The sequence below is a fragment of the Rhinoderma darwinii genome, chromosome 7 (assembly GCF_050947455.1).
Source record: "Rhinoderma darwinii isolate aRhiDar2 chromosome 7, aRhiDar2.hap1, whole genome shotgun sequence".
NCBI lineage: Eukaryota > Metazoa > Chordata > Amphibia > Anura > Rhinodermatidae > Rhinoderma > Rhinoderma darwinii.
This window is the reverse complement of record NC_134693.1, coordinates 36100900-36122571: the sequence shown is the minus strand read 5'-3', so window position 1 is coordinate 36122571 and position 21672 is coordinate 36100900. Positions and strand designations below refer to the sequence as shown.

At 41.6% G+C, this 21672-nt stretch overlaps 1 protein-coding gene across 2 annotated transcripts in view; it reads left to right on the top strand.

Annotated features, from left to right (window-relative positions):
• The window catches only part of DPYD (dihydropyrimidine dehydrogenase), a 751325-nt gene that overhangs the window by 513789 nt on the left and 215864 nt on the right, over window positions 1-21672 (top strand). For both annotated transcript variants that reach the window (XM_075833172.1, XM_075833173.1), the window contains exon 14: window positions 4297-4461. In XM_075833172.1, coding sequence (XP_075689287.1) covers window positions 4297-4461 — 165 coding nt within the window. The remainder of the gene's footprint in view (window positions 1-4296; window positions 4462-21672) is intronic.

The window sequence follows — 21672 nt, the reverse complement described above, 5'->3', positions numbered from 1 at the left end:
AAAGGTCAACAGACATGTTCAGTATGAGCACACTAGCCACCATATTAAGTAAGGACATGTGCTTAAAGCACTCAAATTCCCATCTAGCTATTTCATATTTTCAACAAATGGAAACTTTAACTTTTGGATTTTGGATCTCGGGTTGTGCCAACCAAATGGCCAGTAGCAGACCAGAAAAAGAAGAGGAGAGATCAGGCCTGCTTCTCCTCACTTTCTTGTCCGCTACCGTCTAACTGATACCAATGTAGAGATCTTTAACTTGACTTTTATAGCATTAAATACACACTTTACTATTACTTTAACTTTACTTTTTCAATGGTTTAAGTGATACTATATATTATCCTGCTGCAACAAGTTATCAGAGTCAAGATAAGGATTGCTACATCTGCACTTAAAGGGAACCTGTCACCAGCATTTCACCTATTAAACCAGCAATACCTGGTGGTAGTGGGTGAAATATCATTTCTATATAACCTATAATTGTCTTCTTAGTTGGCTCTGTAGCTTTAGTATTCAGTTTTTTAGTGTTCCCACACCGCATGCTAATGAGCATAAAAGAGTCATATCTTCATTTGAAAAGAGTCAAATCTTCGCTCGAAAAGTCATAACTTCATTCCTCAAGTCTTTCCGAGTTCGCCCCGCCTCCTTCATTTTGATTGACCGCTCCTCGCCTTCCCCCAGCACACAAAATCCCGCAGTTGTGCATTGATCTCCTCTTCTGGTGTGTGTGTACAACAGGACATCGGATTATTACGATAAAAGATGCAAAATGTTTGCAGACCGTTATTTACAGTCAGAGGAGGCCTATAAGGAGAGGGAATAACGGCAATGAACTTTTTATAGCAGCGGCCAGTGATGGATATGTAAAGTTCAATAGGTGAAATGCTGGTGACAGGTTCCCTTTAAGAAATGTCAATGGTCGTAATACACCAATAAGTGAGAGTTGTAACACGGCATGAGCTTTAAATGTAACAAATACCAATTATTAGTCCAGCACATAAAAGAATGATCGATAATAGTGATAATTGATCCAGTAAATAAGAAAGAAAAGCTTTTGTTTACCAATGATAACCGCACCAGTTATGTGGAATTCAAGAACTGTTGTAGTACCTTGATACAGGTCATCAAAAATATTACAGTCCATGGAATATCAGTAACCTAGCGATCACTTATTGGTAATGGATCAGCACAAACCGGCTTGAATTTGTTACTGTCACAGACAATGAATGGACAATAGCAGGAGAACTGGCACTGATCTTATGGTCGTCCTTGTTAATTTGCTTAGGTATTCGAGGATAAAGCTTTCCAATATTGGAACTGATAATTTGATTTCTCAAGGCTTATGCAATTTAAAACCCCACTTATATTGCAATAAAATTGTTTAGGAATGTAAATCAAGACAAAGCTCATGTGATGAAAGCTTCTTCCCATCCTCAGCAATAGTGACATTTGGCAGATTCCGGAATAAATAATATAATGTGGCAAGGGTATGCCTTATCAAACATATGCAGATCAGAGCTAATTAATGCAAATTAAGGCTTCCTGTCTATCTTGTGGGAAAAGAAATGTCCAAATGTTATGAAATCCAGTTAGTATGCTTATTACCGTAATTGTTTTATATGGGGTGGCTCTTAATTAAAATATGTAAATTGACCTTAATTGCTGTGTGCTAATGGGGTTCATGTTATATTATCACAGATCTCTTAAACTCTATGGCCAGGGGAGTAAAGTTTTTATATAGAATTTTAATATCTTTGATTAAATGACCTTTATTCGTTATGCTACCGATTTGGAATTCTGGAATGCCATGTGAGCTTTGCCTTCAAAACTATTTAGCTGCAACTTTAGCTTTAATGTTTTATTTTTATATTATTATTGTTTTTATTTTTATTATTATATTGATATTAATGAGATGTTGTAGTAGTACTTTTTCATTTATATAAATAAATGCTAGCTGTAAATTCTGAAAATTGATGTGGGGATTCATGAGAGTTAGGGCTTATTCACATGAACGTTAAATACGTCCGTGTGAGGCCCGTTAAAAGAACGGCCATCACACGGACGCATGTATTTCAATGGGGCTGTTCAGATGGCCGTTGTTTGAATAGACCGTGTGAAGGGTCCGTTGAAAAATAGAACATGTCCTATTTTCTTCCGTTTTCAAGGATCCCTCCATAGACTCAAGTCTGTGGAGATCCGTGAAAAGGGTCCCACACAAGTGAAATTTGGAAAAACCCGTTTTTCACGTCCGAGTTTCCCCACATTCGTGTGAATAAGCCCTTAGGAAGTAAATGGCCCATAAAAAAGTAAAAATAAAATAAAACAAGAAAATGTTCCCCTTGTGTACCATCTAGACACTTTCAAAAAGTGGTTGTCTTCACAACCCTTAAATGTAACTCTCCAGCTATTGGGAAACTACCACCCCCAGCATGCTTAAACAGCCTTTAGCTGTCAGGGCATGCTGGAAGTTGTAACTTTGTAACAGCTGGAGAGTCATAGGTTTGAGATCACTGATCTAGACTGTTGAACGTTGTACTTGCTATAACCATTTGTCACACTCCGTACCTCCTCTATTAGATAGGAGACCTGCTTCATTACCAGACTTTATGGCCATGTATTACACAGTCATCCATTCATTCCTTCAGTGGAAATGTGCAAATGACTGCAGCTTCCCCCATTGATAGCTGATAGCTCTGTTTTTTTTGAGGCAAGACAAACGGTCAACATATGGCTTTCTTTTGAGTAAGACGTTGCCGCAACAACCCCCAAATGGGGCATTTTCCTCCAAACATTACATTGAACATGGATCTTTGTTCTTTAATTATAGTCCATAATGCAATAAGGAGGAGGATGGAAACAATTCAAAATATGTTATATTGCAGTGTGGGTCGCTTACAAGTCAAGTAGCAAAAAGTCACAATCCAATGAGTGCCCCTATGTACTACCTATAAAGGTTATAGTGATGGTCTGAGAAAGGGAAAAAAATGTACCATTTTACATGGGATGCTGAATACAATTTTGAAAGGGAAAACATCCGTGTTCGCCAATAGATAATCGTGCATATCTTCTCCTATCGATACTTCTAAATGCAGATTAAGAAGGACCCACACAGGAAATGTATTTTCTATATTCAGGAAATGTTTACATTTGCAGTTTTATTAAGATTTAACAATCTAATTTCTCCGATGATGACTTGCTCTTTATGATTAATCTATTTCATTCAGGGACAGATTTAACTACAGGTACAGTAAGACTTCATGCACACATCCTTCACTGTTTTCACGCCGGTTTAAAACGGATCTGTGTGTCCGTTGGGACATCGTATGGTTTCCGTTGTCACTCCTCATCCTTTCCGTTGTTCAGATTTAAACGGACGTTGTGCTTCCGTTTGTCTTCCATTTTAACGGTCCGTTAAAATCCATCTTGCGTGTTGAATTCAGGGAAATTTGGCACGCCCTGCTGTTGCTTGGCAATGGATGCGTGGAAAACGAACGGCACACGATGCCTTCCGCGTGCCGTCCGTTGTTTTGACGGACCCATAGGCTTTAATGGGCGAGACGAACACTGAACAACGGACAGAAGTAGGACATGTTCTACTTTTGACGGAACGGATGATTGAACGGAAGATTTGACTTCCCCTTAGTTTTCTGTGTAATTGCAATAAAAAGAAGGCAGTTCAGCATGAACACCCCGTATTTCTCAACCCCCTTTGCTCCATAACCATATTTTCTGTAGTAAAATAAACTTTTACAGTGGCTCAGGTATGACTCAGATATTGCTGGATTTACCATTTTTGTTAAATATGTTTTGTGAGCGGGTACTTCAAAGACAATGCAAAAGAAATAATTTTATTCCAATATAGGTGACCCTTCAATTCCATGAACTTGTTACAGGTAACCTTTAATGATACAGTAAGGGGTATGTCACTCCAATTATCTTATGTTATTTTCAATACTGACAAGTCCTAGTTTAACATTACTGAACTTCATTAGTAGTCAAATCACCTTCGACTGGTATTCCCTTAAGGCTACCATCATCTTGTCATGCAATGTGAATGATAGCAATATCATATAACTGATCTATGAAGCCGGCAATATACTTCTATGGGCCAGGAGTTACACTCATTATATACTCGTAGAGGTCATATGTCAACTAGCAAGCTGCACAGCAAACAGTATATATTTCCCACTGTACTGTGGTATTTATCTGCATTTATTTTCTGCACTATGTACAGTACATTTTTACCTCGCATTTTTAGCATTCACTTAATCTCATTTTTTCTATATGTTTTGACAGGATATAGTGACAAATGTTTCGCCAAGAATTATACGTGGTACAACCTCAGGCCACCTCTACGGTCCTGGACAAGGCTCCTTCTTAAATATTGAACTTATCAGTGAGAAGACTTCTGCTTACTGGTGCAAATCTATTACTGAATTGAAATCTGACTTTCCTAAACATGTAAGTTCCTATAAGTAAAACTAACCAGAAACATTATCTATTTCATATATCTGAAGCTGGTCATCAAAGTTTTCTGACCGCAAATGATCAATGGTGGGTATCTATAAACAGGGGCGTAGCGAAAGGCTCATGGGACCCGATGCAAAAGTTCTTATTGGGCCCCCCCGCAAACTCCTCATGGCCGACGGTCCGCAGCTTTCAGATGCATCGCTGGGTCTCCTAAGTGACCCAACAATGCAGCACTAGCAGCCAGGGGCGTCACTAAGGCTGGGTTCACACACCCTATTTACAGACGTAATTCGGGCGTTTTAGCATTGAATTACGTCCGAAAATGCGGCTCAAAAGCATTGGCAAACATCTGCCCATTCATTTGAATGGGTCTTACGATGTTCTGTGCCGACGGTCATTTTTTTTACGCGCCGCTGTCAGAAGGTAAAAAAGTCGCCCGTGTCAAAGAAGTGCCTGTCACTTCTTCAGACGTAAATGGAGTCGTTTTCCATGGACTCCATGGAAAAACAGCTCCAATTACGTCTGTAATGGATGCAGCGAAAAACGCCTGCACATGCCATTACGTCTGAAATTCCGGAGCTGTTTTCTCCTGAAAACAGCACCGTAATTTCAGCCGTAACGGACGCTGCCGTGTGAACATACCCTCAGGGCTTAAAATGTCAGGGGAAATAGCCCCAATACATATGTGTCCGCCCGAAAAAAAATGTGTGTATAGGAGACAGCATAGCATATCTATAGCACTACGACCCTATAAACTATGGATAGGATTAGATACATTGGCTCAGCAGACAGTATCACACATGATATGATTAGATACAGTGGCTGAGCAGACAGTATCACATATAATAGGATTAGAGATAGGGCCCAGCAGACAGTATCACACATGATAGGATTAGATAAAGTGGCTCAGCAGACAGTATCACACATGATAGGATTAGATACAGGGCTCAGCTCGCTGACATTGCAGCTCCAGCGCTGGACCCAGGAAAGGTAAGAATAATAATTGTTTTGCTTCTTTATGTGGTACTGATTATTTTTGTGTGTTTGTGTTTTTTTACAGGTTCGGTTGTTGGACTTCGGATTCGAGGACATTTTTCATAACCAGGCAGATACAATAAAGCAGCAGCAGCCTAGCATTACCAGGGTGGGAAGAGCCACTGTATCTGGCCTTTCCCCTCCTGATAATACCAGCCTGCGGCCACCCCAGTGGCCGACCATCACTACAGATGGTCAAGTACTGGATGGTACCCGGCTCTTCCCAGCACCCCTGGTGGCGGTGGGTACCGGGGTAATAAAGGGGGTTAGTGTTAGCCTCTGTACCGGCTAAAACTAAGCCCTGCCTTAGCAATGGATACTGTCAATCAGCCGGCGGCCATTACTAAGGCGGTAGTAATATAGTTAAAAAAAAAAAACAGAAGACATAGAAAAAATATTTTATTGAAATAAAAAAAAAACACACAACCATCATTAACCATTTTATTGATAATAAAAAAAAAGCCGTCATCGAAGTAGTCCTGGAATCCGCCGTAGTCCAACGACCGAACCTGTAAGAAAACACACAAGAAAAACGATTAGTAACACATGTGTTAGGCTTAGATACAGGGCCCATGTGTGACACTGTATGTGGGACCCTGTATCTAAGCCTACCACAACGTAGGCTTAGATACAGGGTCCAGCAGACAGTAATCTTATACAGTATAAGATTACTGTGTGCTGGGGCCCTGTATCTAAACCTACAGTGTGGTAGGCTTATATACAGGGCCCATCAGACAGGATCACACATGGGCCATGTATCTAAGCCTACCATGTGATTGGCTTAGATACAGGGCCCAGCAGACAGCATCACACAGTCTGTGATCCTGTCTCATGGGCCCCCTAAGCCTGCTACATCGTAGGCTTAGGGGTTGTGCAGTCCCTAAACATTGATGGCCTATCCACAGGATAGGCCATCAATAGCTGATGTGTCTCCCGGGACCCGCCAATCAGCTGTTTTGAAGGGGCCGCAGCACTCGTACGAGAGCTGCTTCCCCTTAATTTCACTACTCGCTCACACTGTGAATCGCCGACACCGATTCACAGTGTTACCGGAATGAAGTGACCGGAATGAAGGGGAGCAGCTCTCGTACGAGTGCTGCGGCCCCTTCAAAACAGCTGATTGGCGGGTCCCGGGAGTCGGACCCCGCCAGTCAGGGCTAATCTTACCTTCCTCTTCAGCCGCGGCGGTAGTTCTGTCGTCTCGATGCTGTGCGCGGCGCATAGCGCTGTGACGTCAGGACCTCCGCTGCGATCCGGAACCAGGAAGGTAAGTAAAGTCTGTTACTATAGTAACAGGGGCCCGCGGCCCGAGTTACTATAGTAACTTTTTATTGATGTGGTGTGGGGGGCTGTGGGCCCTCCTGGCTTCGGGGGCCCGGTCGCAATTGAAACCGCTGCGACCCCTATAGCTACGCCAGTGACTATAAAGATATTAATTTTATCTGTAAGACAGAGTTTCAATTTTAATGATTTAGATCAGTTTATATTTTATTATTTAATCGTGACATAGAATTGTGTGGCTGGAAACGATTACTGATTTACAGATGTAGCCATGTTTATCTTGACTTTTAACGCATTAAATACACAGTGGCAAGAAACTTTAACTTGACTTTTTCAATGGCTTTTGTTGTGTGATATCTCGCAGCAGAAAGTTATCAGTCAAGTTAAACTTAGCTACATCCGTATAGGGCACTCGGTTACTTTGATTTCAAATAGTTCATCACATGTAAGAAAAGTTGGAGCTTCTATGACCAGCTTTTTAGTATCGCTTTTTATGAAAAACATAAAATTATCACAGCGATACATTGCAATCTGCAGAGGGACCCGGTAGCAAGTTCTGTATTCAATTCCCTTGCTGTACCACCACAGGAGAAATGAAGCATTACATGGTGCCTATAGAAATTAATGGATTGCCTGCATAATGCACAAACATGGGGGAATCTCCAGAGACCGAGAAAGAGAGACTCTTTGTAGCCATTCAGTACCTTGTCTAATTGATGGAAGTCCCGAGTACAGTAACCAGCGTTGTTCAAAAATAAGTGAATGGAAACTATAATGTAGAGCGTCCTGCTCTGTCTCCATGTGAGATAAATAGATTACATAAGAATATTTACGGATTGAGAAATAAATATGCAGAGGGAATATTGGGGCCAAGGATGTGCTTATAAAGCTTGGGAAGGTAAGTAAGTGGGGGTACACGGCAGCCTCTCTTACCATCTTCACTGTGGAGATAGGACACTGTTTGAAACTACTGATACTGCTAATATCACTATATAGCAGCAAATGGAGAGTGCGCATGTAGATGCAAGCTGAACTTCATGCTAGTCACGTCAGTGAAGGGCATAGTGCTGCCCACAAAACGGGTTCAGTAGGAGATGAGTGTCACCCTTAACCATGAGCTGTGTCTGGAATTGCAGTTTAACCCCGTTCACTTGAATAAGGACGAGATGCAATATGAGTATAAGCCCATGAACTTACAGTATGTGGAACTATTTCTAGATAAAAATATAAGCAGACACTTTTTTTCTAATCCGAACAACCCCTTTACAACCTGTCCCAGATGCAACTTGAACAAGTGCTGAGGCAGTAAATAAATTAGAAAATACTGAAGGGATTGCCCAGATTTTAGCCGAAATTAGGTTTGCTTTCCTTGGGTTATAAGGCTATGTACACCTTTTGTAGATTTTTTTTTTTTTTACTAAAATAGTACATGAGAGTGTTTTGTGCAACTTTGTAGTTTGTTTTTATTTTTTTTTTAAATTACTTTTTGAGATACAGCTTCTATATATCGTGGATACATCGAAATTGTATCCTGCACTGAAAACTGAATCCTTCACATCAGCCGGATTGACGGCTTTGGTGACAAGTCATGCATATCTCTGACACGCAGGATCCGCTGGTTATCGATCACATTTAAGTTATGAACTTAGAGGTTGAGCACTCAGAAGCCTCTTCTACAGCGATGCCAAAAGACATAGCTTTAGACTGGAGACCTGCACCACCTGCTGTCAAAAGACAGCATTCAGTCACTAAGGGGTTAAAAACCTCATACATGAAATCTAGTAAACAGCAGAAAGCTCTGTTAGGGTATGTGCACACGATGAGAGGCTTTTACGTCTGAAAAGACAGACTGTTTTCAGGAGAAAACAGCTGCCTCGTTTCACACGTAAATGCTCCTCGTATTATGCGAGGCGTCTGTGACGCTCGTAAATCTTGAGCTGCTCTTCATTGACTTCAATGAAGAACGGCTCAAATTACGTTGCAAAGAAGTGTCCTGCACTTCTTTGCCGAGGCAGTCAATTTACGCGTCGTTGTTTGACAGCTGTCAAACGACGACGCGTAAATTACAGGTCGTCTGCACAGTACGTCGGCAAACCCATTCAAATGAATGGGCAGATGTTTGCCGACGTATTGTAGCCCTATTTTCAGGCGTAAATCGAGGCATTATACGCCTCGTTTACGCCTGAAAATAGGTCGTGTGAACCCAGCCTTATTATCTTTTTTAGATGCTGGTAGGCCCCCATGCATTTAGCCAAACAGACTGCACATATGGTATGTCCATATACAGTAATAATAGAGAACTTAGATGTGATCGATAACAGCTGGATCCTGCGTGTCAGAGACAACTTACAAAGTTGCACAAAAGTACAAAGTACTGCCCAAAATACTGCCATGTGAAAGAGACCTAACAGAGATAACATGAGCCGGTTTCCTAGTAGTAAAAGTTTTCCCTAAACCGGTATCCAATTGACTGCTATGGTGAAATTCATTAGGTTGAACATTTGCAGCAAATTTCTAGCAAACACATCACTGTTCTGTCTCTCACTTCACTTCTGATATGGTTTATAATTGCCATGTTATAATTCTGGGTTCTCTATGAGGGCATTGAGCACCTTTAACAAAATTACAGCCAACTGTGATTTCCTGGAAAATGAAAGAGAAAATTTGTGTTTTCTGAATTATTTTAAATGTTCAATCTACAGCAGCATTATAAATAGCACAGCTGAAATGGTGTGTAGGACGCATATGATTGCAAAAGTAGCATCAGTTCCACAATTAAACCATAATAGGAGGATGTTATACACCATTTGTAATGCACTGTGCATTAACAATAATTATATTTATTCCGTGCAGAGTACCAAAATAGCTATGACTGGTTTAGGATTGAAGCTTCTAGCTTTAGTCATTATATCAGGGATGTCTGGCTGTTTGCTTCTGTTCAGGAACTAAACTAACTCTTTGGGGGAAATATATCAACTGGTTACAGCAGTTTTCTGACACAAAAAAGTTGCAAAATTTGGCGCACGCTGTAGTTGCACTAAAATTTGTGACTTTTTACTTTGCACGCCACTTTCCAAAAGTGACAATAAAAGGGAGTAGAGTTTAGTCGAAGAGGTTAGGCCTCCACCGGAATGACAGATTTATCATCATTTATGCCATAAGTTATGCTGCAAATTTACACCTTCTCATAGCAGGTGTAGATTTGAATTTCTGCCACATGGACCGCAAAAGATGCTCAAATATATTAAGAGGTGTGCACTTCTTAAAAGGGTTGTCCACGACCGGACAACTGATGACATATCCCCAGGATAGGTCTTCAGTATATGATTGGTTCGGGTCCGAAACCCGGACCCTGCACTGATCCGCCACTCCGGCTGCCTCCGGGCGCCGGATGTTTTGAATGGTATGCAGTATTTGAAGTTGGAAGCAGATGGCTCCTTCAACTGCATAGCGGCCATTCTGCAGAACTGCAGCTCTGCTCCTTTTCACTTGAATAGGAGCTGAGCTGCAGTTCTGCATAACGGCAGCTATGCAGTTGAAGGAGCCATCTGATTTCTGACTTCAATTGCTGCATACCATTCAAAACGTCTAGTGCCCGAAAGCAGTCGGAGTGGCGGATCAGTGCAGGGTCCAGATATCGGACCCGCACTGATCATATACTGATGACCTATCCTGGGGATAGGTCATCAGTTGTCCGGTCGTGGACAACCCCTTTAATATATTTATTGCATTTTTTGCCAGTGTAAATTAGCTTAAGACTGGCGTTTGGGACGTCAGTCGTAATATATGTATAGAATAACCTAAAAGCACTCCAAAGACATATGGTTGTATTGATTCCAAGGAAGAATTATTTATTTTCATTCATTCCACATGGTATGATATTGTACAGAACAGAAATTTTTAATGCAAGCGATAGGCATTTAATTGACGTTTTGGCCCAACCAAGGCCTTTCTCACAATCGCTGCATGTAGTTTCGGAGACGTATAGTGTAACAACGGCGTCTGCCAGACGCTCCAAAGAGTCTTAATATATTCCTCTCTCTCCACCTCTCTCTCTCTCTCCGCCTCTATGTCTCTCCGCCTCTCTCTCTCCGCCTCTCTCTCCGCCTCTCTCTCCATCTCTCTCCGCCTCTCTCTCTCCGCCTCTCTCTCTCCGCCTCTCTCTGCCTCTCTCTCTTTCTGCCTCTCTCTCTCTCTGCCTCTCATCCTCCACCTCTGTCTCTCTCCGCCTCTCTCTTTCTCTCTGCCTCTTTCTCTCTGCCTCTCTCTCTCTGCCTCTCTCTCTCTGCCTCTCTCTCTCCGCCTCTCTCTCTCCACCTATCTCTCCGCCTCTCTCTCTCTTTCCAACTATCTCTCTCTCTCTCTCCGCCTCTACCTCTCTCTCCCCGCCTCTCCCTCTCTCTCTCCGCCTCTCTACCTCTTTCCGCCTCTCTCTCTTTCCGCCTCTCTCTCTCTTTCTCTTCACCTCTCTCTTTCTCTCTCTCTCTCTCCGCCTCTCTCTCTCCGCCTCTCTCTCTCCACCTTTCTCTCTCCGCCTCTCTCTCTCTATTTCCGCCTCTCTCTCTCTCTCCGCCTCTCTCTCTCTCCGCCTCTCTCTCTCCCCGTCTCTCTCTCTCCCCGTCTCTCTCTCTCCCCGCCTCTCTCTATCCGCCTCTCTCTCTCCGCCTCTCCCTCTCTCTCTCCGCCTCTCCCTCTCTCTCTCTCTCTATATATATATATATATATATATATATATATATATATTTATTTATTATGTATATATATTGACATACCATTTGGGTAGCCTGTTTGGCTGAAGGCATAGGGGTCTACCGCTGTCTTAAAAAGATAATAACAGCGCTCCGTACTGTCTACTAGATTGCATGTATGGGGTTTTCAATATTTGTCAGGGCCCATAATTACTAGTTGACTACAATCCGCCATAGAAATTAGCACACTATCATTACCCATAAAAATTTTGAATTCACATGGGGCAGATTTAGTTGCAAAAATATTGCAAATCTGCTGCGTGTGAATTCACCCTTATACTAAAGTTGCATCATTTTGTGCCACACGCAGCACACAAGTCGCTTTGTTGTCACCATGCATTTACACCAAAGTTACAAACATAACTAGTATAGCTACAATGGTGCAAGAACATAAAATATCTCATGTAAACAACAGGCTTAATTTTAGAAGAAGGTGAAATGCTTCTAAAATGTATTGTGGTCATTTCTAGATTGACTATTCCCTGCACAGCTGCACAGTTAAAAAAAAAAATAACACATAGGCTAAAAGGTTAATGTTTGATTAAATTATTCATACAAGAGAAAAGCTTGGGGGGGGGGGGGCGTATAAAATGAGAAAGAATACAGGTCAGGTATGTCAAGCCATTCTGAATTACTAGTCTTTATCACTATGCAGAATCTTCTTATTAAACATTGCACCTGCAGTCTATAAATCCATTCTTTCAGTGCTACCTTAATATGTCCATATCCATCTGGATTGACAGATTCTACAGACTTGGATTTCCCAAGAGGCAACAGTGTTACTGATGTCAGTCGCTGGCATTATTTACTTCTGTGTCCTATTATTAAATTGATAACAAGATAATTCCTTTGGTTCTTACAGACATGACAGGATTTGCAATTGTTAGCTCTCTTATTGCAGCGGCTTTGATGTCCTGTATTTTTTATGTTTAGACAAAACAGATGTTTTTATCTGTTTTGTCTGTACATCAGGAGCTTTTCGCTCCAGTTAGGGACTCGCAAGTCTGGGGATCCTTGTCGTGGATTGCGAGCTTGCGTCCTTTTGGCCAAAATGATCACTAATACCCCAGGTATTTTTCATTATTACTTATATTCGCTTCTTTTGGACACAGCCAGGTCTTTGATGCTGGGAGAGCATGGTGTGTTGTTGTTTGGCCTAGCAAGCAGGGTAGCCCGCTCTATGAATTATCAAGGCGTCACAAATAGGCTTCTACCTGGCTAGTTACGTTGCGCCTCATGACTTACACACTATTCCTCCATGTTTCACACACTTGCATCCCATTATTTATTTTTTAGGCACTTTACTCATTACTGCCCCCTATATTTCACTCACATTATTACACTTGCACATACACTATTCATTTATTATTTCTTACTACACATCCCATGCACCACATACCACTCCCCTCAAGACTAGTGGGAGTGGCTATTATTATTTAAAGCACCTGCTCACTCGCCTTCATCAGCGTTTCAGACCTGGCTGTGTCCATTTGTAAGTATGGCCTTTTTCGGTGTTATTTTTTATGTTTAATAAGAGGCATCTTTTATTTAATTGCTACTCTAAATCAGATACTACTCAGGATTGTAGAGGAAAGGGTCAACACATGCAGAGCTGAACATTTCTGTTGCTGGGTTATAACCATTTTCTAAGCAAACAAATAATAAAATGAAAAATATATATTTGTTCTATAACTTATCAGAGATGTAGTTTGTGTTTTCCATGCTAACACAATACTGAAATTTTCACTATATTAGTCAAGTGCTTAGGCTTCACCTCCGTATTGCTTAAACGGATTGATTTTTAAATCTGGTAACAAAAGTGTTAAATGTAATCTGCTTGAAAAGAAGCTTCATTATTGCCTTAAGGCCAGAATCACACACAGTTTTGATGCAGTTTTTTGTAGAAGTTTTTGCTCAGATTTTTGAGCCAAACACAGAAGTGTCAAAACCACAAAAAAGGCCATACTCACTAGGTAGGTGGGTGGGTGAAAACCCGTTCCCATCAGGACGCAGACGGGTCAAAGAATGCTGCAGAAGGAGTGTGCATTAAGTAGTGATAGCCCCTCCCACTAGTCTTGAGGGGAGTGGCGGACTAAGTGCTCAAAGGTGTGCGATAAATGAGTGTCAGTGTAGTGCTAGGGTGTGAATGGATGGTAAAAAATAAATATGTATGTATGAAAGTGTGTAATAATGTAATAAAAATAAATAAATAAATAAATAAATAAATGTGATGAATAGGGGTCAGTGCTGTGAATAGTACATGGGGTGTCAGTACTATGTGTAATACGTGGAGGGATAATGTGCTGGTCGTCAGGCATGGCGTATCTTGCCGAATAACAGCCTATTTGTAACGCCGCTAGTGTTAGCTAAAGCGGGCTGCTCTGCATTCCAAACCAAACGCCAGCACATCATGCCCTCCCAGCATATAAGACCCGGCTGCGTCCTGAAAAAAAGTGTAGTATACGTAGTAAGAAATATCCATGAAACATGGGGTATTAGTTGTTATTTTGGCCAAAATACGCAAAGCTCGCAACCCAACGTCAAGGGTCCCCAGTGCCTTGCGAGTCCCTAACCAGAACTTTTCGTTCCTAATTTAAAAACACAAACAGAAAAAATGGGACATAAAGATCATCAAAACCACAAAAAAGGCCATACTCACTAGGTAGGTGGGTGGGTGAAAACCCGTTCCCATCAGGACGCAGACGGGTCAAAGAATGCTGCAGAAGGAGTGTGCATTAAGTAGTGATAGCCCCTCCCACTAGTCTTGAGGGGAGTGGCGGACTAAGTGCTCAAAGGTGTGCGATAAATGAGTGTCAGTGTAGTGCTAGGGTGTGAATGGATGGTAAAAAATAAATATGTATGTATGAAAGTGTGTAATAATGTAATAAAAATAAATAAATAAATAAATAAATAAATGTGATGAATAGGGGTCAGTGCTGTGAATAGTACATGGGGTGTCAGTACTATGTGTAATACGTGGAGGGATAATGTGCTGGTCGTCAGGCATGGCGTATCTTGCCGAATAACAGCCTATTTGTAACGCCGCTAGTGTTAGCTAAAGCGGGCTGCTCTGCATTCCAAACCAAACGCCAGCACATCATGCCCTCCCAGCATATAAGACCCGGCTGCGTCCTGAAAAAAAGTGTAGTATACGTAGTAAGAAATATCCATGAAACATGGGGTATTAGTTGTTATTTTGGCCAAAATACGCAAAGCTCGCAACCCAACGTCAAGGGTCCCCAGTGCCTTGCGAGTCCCTAACCAGAACTTTTCGTTCCTAATTTAAAAACACAGAAGTGGACACAAAAGAAAGGAGATGCATCAGTCTTGTCTTTATACTTTTCCTTCCTTTTGGATCCACTTCTGACATAAAAACTGCATCAGAACTGTGTGTGTGTGATCCTGACCTAAATGGCTTCCCTGCCTTGGAAATCCCTTTTTGTTAGAAGGGTCCCTTGACATTACGCAGATCCCAAAGTGTCCCCCTGCTGGGACCTCCAATAATAAATTGTAATCAGTAGGGAAACATGGCAGTAAGTGTTCAATTTCCTTGCATCTCTACCACAGGAGAAACTAAAAATTATACAGTGCCCATTCAACTCAATGGGGTGTCTGTGTAACGCAGGACAGGTCCTCTAGAGCATGAGATGCTTTTTGTAACCGCCCTCGACTCTGGACAACTAGACAACCTCTATAAGTTGTATTAAAACCCAGTCCCATAGCAAAACCCACAAAAACCTACTTTAAAGGAGTTGTCCAGTCCCTAAAAATTGATGGCCTATCCTCAGGATAGGCCATTGATAGCTGATGGGTCAGGTTCCGACTCCCGGGACCCCCGCCGATCAGCAGTTTTGAAGGGGTTGCAGCACTCGTACTAGCGATGCTTCCTCTTTATTTCTACTTGCTACTGTGAATTGCCGATACAGATGTAGCGGCGATTCACAGGTATTGCAGCCTTTTCCTCCATTCACTTCAATGTGAGAAGAAGGCTGCAATATCTGTGAATCGCCCCTACATCTGTGTCAGCAATTCACAGTGAGCAAGTAAAAATAAAGAGGAAGCAACACTCGTACGATCTCTGGACCCCCTTCAAATAAGCTGATCAGTGGGGGTCTCGGGAATCAGATCTGGAAAACCCCTTTAAGAAAACAGTGGTCAAAATATTACTTGCATAATGTGTGGTTAAGGTATTTCTTTATTTCCAATTTAAAGTAAAACTCTGGCCAAATATTCATAATTGGTAACTTGGACCTACTATGGTCATTTAATATACTACAGCCATGTATTATTTTACTCTTGATATTCAAGTGCATGTTTCCAAGGTGATCTGTACACTACAGATTCTCGACACAACATATAAAAGTAACAAATGGCTCTGTAGAGCTGAATTAGTCCAAACAACCCGCTTCTCTGACCTCACTCAATGCTCTGCTGCTATTGGCTGAAGCTGCACCACACATACTTTCTCCTCTGCCTGCCCCCTACATGGACTCTGCACATAATATCGGTAATACTGAGAGCTTTCTTCTCCATTTCAGCTACTTCCCTTTGCTTTCTGGTCAAAATACAGGAGGTAGCAGCTAAAATGGAGTACAGATCTTTCAGCATTAAAGAGGTATTCCCATCTTTTAATGTTATGGCATATCACTAGAATTATGATCAGTGTGGGGGGGGGGGGTCTGATCTCTGGGACCACACCAAATCTGTCCACGTCACAATTTTTCATTGCACAGTGGCCGGCCGGGAGCACAACTGTGCAGTGAAAAATGGTGCGGGGGCCACTAATAGTAATATGTCATCACTTTCTATGAAGGGAAAATCTTTTTAATAGTATTATGTGCAAAGTCCATGTAGGAAGTGGGCAAAGCAGGAGGTCTGTGAGGTGCAGTTTTGGCCAATAGCTGCCGAGCACTGAGTGATGTAAAAAAATAAAAAGGGGGATCATATTGCATTTTGACAGCTTCTTCTGTACAGCCCAGTAACATGCAGTAGTTTTGTTATTGCTTGTGATGTTAAGGACATATATTGTGAAGAGCACCTTGTAGACTTGTATTTGAGGGACCGGAGTGGAAGAACGTATGTTACATGACCCTAGTATTTAACATTTACTAATTATGAAAATACGCCCTTCGTTTTACTTACAATTCAATAGAGTTGTGGGAGTATATACAGCAGGAGCCTGTTCGCCATGGCTGCCTTTATTTAGGGCAGCTGCTTTACTGGGCATCCATCACCCCCTCCAAACTTAGACTACCTGAGCTCTTCTCCAAACCTGTCATCTTGTGTCCCCCATCATCACCGTGTGAAGTTCACCTTTTTTTTACAGGTACTGTATATAAGCCAACCAGAGTCCTTGTGTTAGTTTCCTGCCACTCACGTCACTTATCTAACAATCCCCCCTAGACTACCTGGTGCTGCAACCATCTGGCAAGCACTATTTGATTTTTATCCAATTCACACATCATAACACCTTTAATTTTAGAGGCAGGGGGTCACTTGGCACATCTTACGGCACCTTGTTACTATAATAATTCAGCTTATTCCTCATTCTGAATTGCTTACTTTACTTGGGAGAAGGCTGTAATACTGTGAACCAGCGCTACATCTGTGTCAAATATTCACAGTGAGGACAGGCCATCAATTTTTAGGGACTGGAAAAACCCTTTAATGCTCTAACCAGAATTGATCGAATAATAGATATGTCTATATTACTGAAAACGTCAGTTTTACTGTTGTAAATATGTCCAATTGGTCAAGAACCTGCTTCAAATATTATTGATAAATGGTTCAATAGGATGAGCATTGCATAGATATGATATTTGCAACAGTGGGAACAATTTGCTTATTGGTTTAAATAGATATGTATGCAGTGGCGTGACTACCGCTGTAGCAGCCTTAGCGACTGCTACGGGGCCCGCAGCATGAGGGGGCCATGCCGCCAGCCGGTGTGGCCCCCCCATGCCCAGAGGCTCTGCTAGCAGCCGCTATGGCTGCTACAGCGGTAGAAATGCCACATTCAGAAGTGTCTGCGTCCTTCGAGACGGAGATGCTATTGAACACTATGTCAAAGCAGGGAGGTATCTCCCTGCTCTGCCATAGGCCACTGTAACAGTGGCACAGCTCTAGGGGTTGCAATGGTCACAGTTGCGACTGGGCTCCTAAGACGGGGGCCCCAGCACTCCTGTAGACACACAGCGCTGACCGCGCTGGTCCCGCTTCCTGAATTCTGGAGCAAGGAGCTGACGGCGGGGATGTATGGGCGGGGATTGGGTTGGATTAGAGGCGTGGCTTAAAAGAATAAAAATTGCCGCTGCGTGCTGCATTGATTGTCCCTCTTTGTGATACTTGAAAGTATAGCACTGTCTACAGGGGGTGGCTGTATCACACTGTATAGGGAGGCTGTAAAGCTCTGTCTACAGGGGGCTCTGTATAGCACTGTCTACAGGGGGCTCTGTATAGTACTGTTTACAGGGGGGCTGTATAGCACTGTCTACAGGGGTGGGCTGTATAGCACTGTCTACAGGAGGGGGCTGTATGGCACTATCTACAAGGGTGGGCTGTGTGTGGCACTCAGGGAAAGGGGGCCCAGTCAAAAGTTTGCTATGGGGCCCAGTGTTTCCTAGTTACGCACTGTATGTATGTATGTATGTATGTATGTATGTATGTATGTATGTATGTATGCATGCCCTTTTACCTTCTGTACATTCATCCTGATGGCATGAAAAAAATAAGAATCTTCCTATCTTTGGCCTCTGTCAGCCAGCAGTAATGTAGAAAGCAAAGCTGGATCTCTAATAACTAGGAATCAAAGGAATGTGTTCTGGTTTTATGTATATAAAAACTATTCACCGTATAATGTATATAAGTTCTGTAACTTTCTTGTTTACTTTTTCTTTCAATGTTTTACCATAGTCAAGATATCTGATTTTTGTTAGTTAATAGGAACATTCTTCTTTATAGTCCTTTATAGTCCTAATAAGGAATTCTGCCTCTATGTAGCATTGTGGTTTATCTGCATCCTGTTGGGAAGTGGTGTGTGTACCTGCCCTTATGAGTAAGTATGGCCTGTTCAGTGATTTTAAATCCTCAGGACAAGACACAAATTTGTGCTATTGAAATGTTTAGCTCCTAGGACTGCCTAGACAGAATACAATTGTAGTGTAGCCTATGACTAAGCTTGCCATACATACCAGTTTTGGTAAAATTAATGGGCATGTTTTTTGGCGAGCTTTACAACTATCTTATGCCTATGGCTAGTTTTTGGATGTCCATACACAGGTACATAGAGAAGGATGATCATTCAAGGTAATTAGAAAGTATTATAGATATGGATAGTCAGCAGAAAATAGAAACAACTTTTAAAAGATACACCTTATGCAAGTAAGGTTCTTGAATTGCCACATTTTCCATTACACTTGTATTAGTAGATAAATATTTGGTTAGACAGCCACCTGTACTAATGAGTGGTTCTGATGGTCTTCAGAGTAAGATGAACCTTCTCTGCAGATAATCTGCCTTTATATTCCTTGATGGCTACCCTTAAGATGACCATGAGATTTTTTTCCAACTTCTTGAATTGTGCACCATTAGTTGCTTCCGGTCATCACACATTCTCAATAGCCGACCATACTCAGTGCAGTTATCAGCACCATTGTCCCATCAGAAAGAAAATATTGTGCAGTGTTGGCCAACTTAAACGATTACCTGATCTGACAGCTTGTTAGTACATGTATTAAGTTTTTTACAAAATGCACAGCAGTCCAAAAGATGACAACTCTGTGTATTCATGTGAAAGGCATCCATTCAATATCTGTTAATAGGGCAATGGTGAGTCCACAAGAAATAGAACATTTTTAGAACAAGTGACAATAGGTGACTGCACCTAGTAATTATAATTGGGTGCCAACAATCACATACTGTCCTGTTAGGGGGGTGGGAGCACATTATGGGAGGTAAAAATTGCCCACTTGTCAAACGTATCAGTTCCAGCTGTGCAGAATAGTAGTGTTAATGGGAATGCTTTATTTTTACCCTAGCTTTAAAACGTTACTGTGCAATGTTCTGTAATAAAGACTTAAACAGGGCAATGTTTCTCTAATTAATAAACTTGTTAATGAAATTAACAGCTGTTGAAGGCACCAGACACTCCAGACTTTTCACTTTTTGGTGGGATCCCTGAGGACCTTCATGCTTCATGAATGTAATTTGACAAAACCTAACTCAGTCACTTCTAATTTACAGCAGATCACCTCTGACTGGCTTGTGCTTTTGCCTAATAAAAAATTTAGTATATATCCGGAATAGAAATTGTTGCCTTGATTTCAAATGTGCCTGACAATAGCATTATATTCTAGTCACGTCACTGAGGTCTATTTACAGACTGCTTGGCATCAACGTACCACGCCTGAGCAAGACATGAATCTTATCCTGCACTTAGTTCTAGGTTTTGCATTGTGATTTAAATTCTCTTTCTTTTTTAATTAGTTTATCGGTTCCATTACCAGCCATTTAATAGATGATGAATAGCTGAGAGAGATTGAACAAAGTTAATGATCTCTTGATGGACAGAAATTTGTTTATCGTGTAAGGCCTAACTTTAAGTTATGGCTTATTGATTTTCTATTATTATTGTTATCATCCTATACCTATAAAGTATCAACACAATTTGTGTAACCCCACAATCTAAATTTGGCATTATAGTCATAAAGGATTAGTCTGACAAAGACAACCCCTGTTATCATACCCTAATAGCACATATGTACATTATAGGGGGGGGGGCTCCTACTTGTGAACCTTCTCTATGAGCCAGGGCGGAGAGCTGCTAACCAAGAGAGGTTCTTGCCCTAGAGGGCTTCTGCTGTACATGTATAAAAAGGTTAATCACTCATAAGATATCAACTTCTCCCGACAAAATAATAAGTTTGACGGGAGTGTCAGAAGAGGGACCAAACGGCTTCAATCTAACAAGAGTTTGTCATCATCAGACAGTCCCTTAAAACATTTACTTATTAACCCTGCCACAATACCTAGAGCAATGGTCTCCAATAGAGGTGAGCAAACTGATTCTAAATTGATCGAATTTAGCCCGAATTTTCAAAATGTTTAGAATTCTGCAAAATCCCAAACTTTTGGCGTTCCTTTCACTCAAATCGGCAAAAAACAGCCGGCATTTTGCAGATTAGAAAAAGTTAGTGGGGAGAAGACGGAATAAAAAAAAATGCCATACATCCCTGGTTTCCTGTAGTGAGGCGTCCCTGCCGGTATCATGAAATTATGTTGTTTTGTCCCATGTGACCGCTGCAGCCAATCACAGACTGCAGCAGTCACATGGGACAAAAGTACGTAGGCTCAGGGGGCCGACAGGTAAGTGTCGCTACGAGAGACCAAGGGAGGTGAGTATGGTATTTATTTATTTAGGTGGTGGAGTTGCAAGTGCCCCGATTATCCTGTTTGACTCTCTGATGACTTCTAGGACTGTATCCAACTTGGATACAGTCCTAGAAGACATCAGAGAATCAGACAGGGCAATCGCGGCACTTACGAGTCATGTCGAATATATATGGACCGTATCGAATTAGACAGCTGATTCAATACAATCTGCCCTGAAACAAATTTTCAGGAAATTCACTCATATTTAGTCTCCAACCTATGGTTTTCAAGCCGAATCCTGTTGGGTGCTGGGAGTTGAAGTTTTGAACAGGTGGAGAGCCACATGTTGAGGAGTACTAATAAATAACGTGAGACCATGGGCAAACCAACCAATTAAAGGAAACATATAACACCAATTTTATGCAAATAGTGAAATAAACTTCAGCAAAAATATCAGTACGGTGAAGCTGATCTACATTTTGTAATGAGAAAAATGTATGAAAGTGTCATGACCTCCCAACCTGAGGGTATTTCAGATGCTCATCACTTTTGGTTCACTTCCATATTGGGTCTCCAGTTGGTTGATTTAAGTTTTAAAATATTTTAAGCTTTATCTTCGATTAATAGTTTCCAATTCCATCCAGTGCAAGACTAAAACAACTTTACTGTACTTGTGTTGATATTGAAGTGCAGAACCCAGCATGGCAAAGTAGAAAAGTTCCACAGAGTGTCGCAGAGTGCATGCAAAAGGCTTTATCTATTTAAATGC